Raw genomic sequence first — 3,000 nt, 5'->3', positions numbered from 1 at the left:
ACCTGGAAAGTGGCGGAGTCGGCGCGGCTTGTGGCGGCAACAACCCTGCTCTCCTACCCCGGAGGGAGACGGAGGAGTTCAACGATCTCCTGGACCTGGACTTTATCCTCTCCAATTCACTGTCCCATCCGGAGTCAGTGGCCGCCACCGTGTCCTCGTCGGCATCGGCATCAGCCTCATCCTCGTCCTCCCCATCGAGCAGCGGTCCTGCCAGCGCGCCCTCCACCTGCAGCTTCAGCTATCCGATCCGGCCCGGAGGGGACCCGGGCGTGGCGCCGGGCAGCACTGGCGGCGGCGGCCTCCTCTATGGCCGGGAGTCCGTGCCCCCTCCCACAGCTCCCTTCAACCTGGCGGACATCAACGACGTGAGCCCCTCGGGCGGCTTCGTGGCTGAGCTGCTTCGGCCCGAATTGGACCCAGTGTACATTCCGCCGCAGCAGCCGCAGCCGCCAGGTGGCGGGCTGATGGGCAAGTTTGTGTTGAAGGCGTCGCTGAGTGCCCCTGGCAGCGAGTACGGCAGCCCGTCGGTCATCAGTGTTAGCAAAGGCAGCCCGGATGGCAGCCACCCGGTCGTGGTGGCGCCCTACAGCGGCGGGCCACCGCGCATGTGCCCCAAGATCAAGCAGGAGGCGGTCTCGTCGTGCACCGTCGGTCGGCCCCTAGAGGCCCACTTGGGCACTGGACCTCCTCTCAGCAATGGCCACCGGCCACCAGCGCACGACTTCCCCCTGGGGCGGCAGCTCCCCAGCAGGACTACCCCGACCCTGGGTGCCGAGGAACTGCTGAGCAGCAGGGACTGTCACCCTGCCCTACCGCTCCCCCCGGGCTTTCATCCCCACCCGGGGCCCAACTACCCACCCTTTTTGCCGGACCAGATGCAGCCTCAGGTCCCACCGCTCCATTACCAAGGTCAGTCCTGGGGATTCATAGCTCGGGCTGGGGAGCCCTGCGTGTGCCGGCTCTCCGGGGCGCAGGGGCCGATGCTGACTCCACCTTCTTCACCCCTAGAGCTCATGCCTCCTGGTTCCTGCATGCCAGAGGAGCCGAAACCAAAGAGGGGGAGAAGGTCGTGGCCCCGGAAAAGGACAGCCACTCATACTTGTGATTATGCGGGCTGCGGCAAAACCTACACGAAGAGTTCTCATCTCAAGGCGCACCTGCGAACCCACACAGGTAGGAGAACAGAAGCTGCAAAAGGGGCGGGGAGGTTGGTGTGCAGCCCATTGGCTAACTGTGGACACTTCTCAGGGCCTCCCTTGGGATGTGGGGCACAGTCTATCTCCTCCATCTCTTGGATCACAGGAGAGAACAGCAGACCAAACTGGCGCCTCCTTTTTTTGCCCAAGAGCCTTTTGCTTGATGGATGGTATCAAGTGCTTGAATGTGCAGTTCTGTTAGGCGTAAGGCTTTTGAAAGGCAGGGAGATTCCAGGCCGCTTGTGGGCCCTCTCCTCGTTTGAGCAAGGCATTGCCCTTGTAATCAAGAAATTATACTTCGGGGGCGCCTGGCTGGCTCAGTGGAGGGTGCAACTCTATCACGAGGTTGTGGGTTCCAGAGGTTGCGGGTTCCGGGTTCTGGCCCCAAGTTGGGTGTAGAGATTACTTAAAAATAAAATCTTAAATTACACGTTGCAGTGCAAAAGTATGTTAGGTCTTGTTATCAGTTTTTAATTTTTAGGCAATTTTCACTGGTTGTTCCCAGATGTACACTCCTTTTTTATTTTTGGTTCTAGCCTTCATAAGTAGGTTCTATTTGAATTTCAAGAATTGAATGGTTATGATTTGCCCAAGATTGTGGTTTAAGATGGTCACTTGCAGAGAATTTTTCATGTCATGTAAGTATAGGTACATAAGGTCATTTAGGTGTAGGATTCATTAAAATAATAGAAATGCTGATGCAAAAAAAGGAGCCGCCTATGGCTTTTTCGACCCAGTTGTAGTGGGATAGAGGATGTGATCACTTGGTTTGGACGGGAGAGAGAGTTCTAAATTCACTTCCATCACCGTGGTACTTCGGCTCAAAAGAATGAAAATGTTAGCGATATATAAGTGTAGGAAGTGTAGGTCTGTTCCCCCCACCCCAAAAAAGGGCAAAAAGAATACTTTTAATATTCCTATTTATGATCTGAAATTGAAGATGGCCTTGAAGTGGTCTAAAAACATGGCTGGCCCCTTTCAGAGTGGGGTGCTTGGGGAATTGGTCTGATACTCGGCCTCCAGTTTGGCCAATTCCGCGTTAGGTAGCGGTGGCTTCACCTGGGTTTCTTTCCCTCCCCCAGGTGAGAAGCCCTACCACTGTGACTGGGACGGCTGCGGGTGGAAATTCGCCCGCTCCGACGAACTGACCAGGCACTACCGCAAGCATACCGGGCACCGCCCCTTCCAGTGCCAGAAGTGCGACCGGGCCTTCTCCAGGTCGGACCACCTCGCCTTACACATGAAGAGGCACTTTTAAATCCCCAAACAGTGGATATGACCCACACTGCCAGAAGAGAATTCAGTATTTTTTTTTGATCTTTCACAGTCTTCCCCCCACTCCCCGGGGTTGGGGGCGGCGGGGGGAGGAACCCAGCTGGAAAGCACTACAATCATGGTCAAGTTCCCAACAAGCCAACTTGTGAATGGATAATCAGGAGACGCAAAGAAACCAGAAGACAAATCAAAGAACCGATGGGGTCTGTGACTGGATCTTCTATCATTCCAATGCTAAAGCCAACTTGAATATTCTTGGACTTAGAAAACACCAAGGGGGTGACTGGAAGGTGTGGATATCAGGGTATAAATTAGATCCATGAGTTGGGGGGAGGGAAGACCAGAATTCCCTTGAATTGTGTTTCGATGCAATATAAGCATAAAGATCACCTTGTATTCTCTTTGCCTTCTAAAAGCCATTATTACGATATTAGAAGAGGAAGAAATTCAGGTACAGAAAATGTTTTTAATAACCTAAACGATGGTGCTTGGTGAGTCTTGGTTCTAAAGGTACCAAATGAGGAAGCCA

The 3,000-nt window shown here is 54.0% G+C and overlaps 1 protein-coding gene across 1 annotated transcript; it reads left to right on the top strand.

The window, feature by feature from the left end:
• Nucleotides 1–5: 5 nt before the first annotated feature.
• On the top strand, nucleotides 6–2,994 carry KLF4 (KLF transcription factor 4; the record flags this gene model as incomplete). Its single annotated transcript, XM_006750182.3, has 3 exons — nucleotides 6–909; nucleotides 1,009–1,173; nucleotides 2,279–2,994. Coding segments are annotated over 3 exons (1,245 nt in total), but the record flags the coding sequence as incomplete, so codon positions are not given.
• Nucleotides 2,995–3,000: the final 6 nt, after the last annotated feature.

The sequence above is a fragment of the Leptonychotes weddellii genome, unplaced genomic scaffold (genome assembly GCF_054177405.1).
Source record: "Leptonychotes weddellii isolate Sample4059 unplaced genomic scaffold, ASM5417740v2 HiC_scaffold_21454, whole genome shotgun sequence".
Lineage (NCBI taxonomy): Eukaryota > Metazoa > Chordata > Mammalia > Carnivora > Phocidae > Leptonychotes > Leptonychotes weddellii.
Note: the sequence above shows the minus strand (reverse complement) of the source record. Positions and strands in the feature narration are given on the sequence as shown.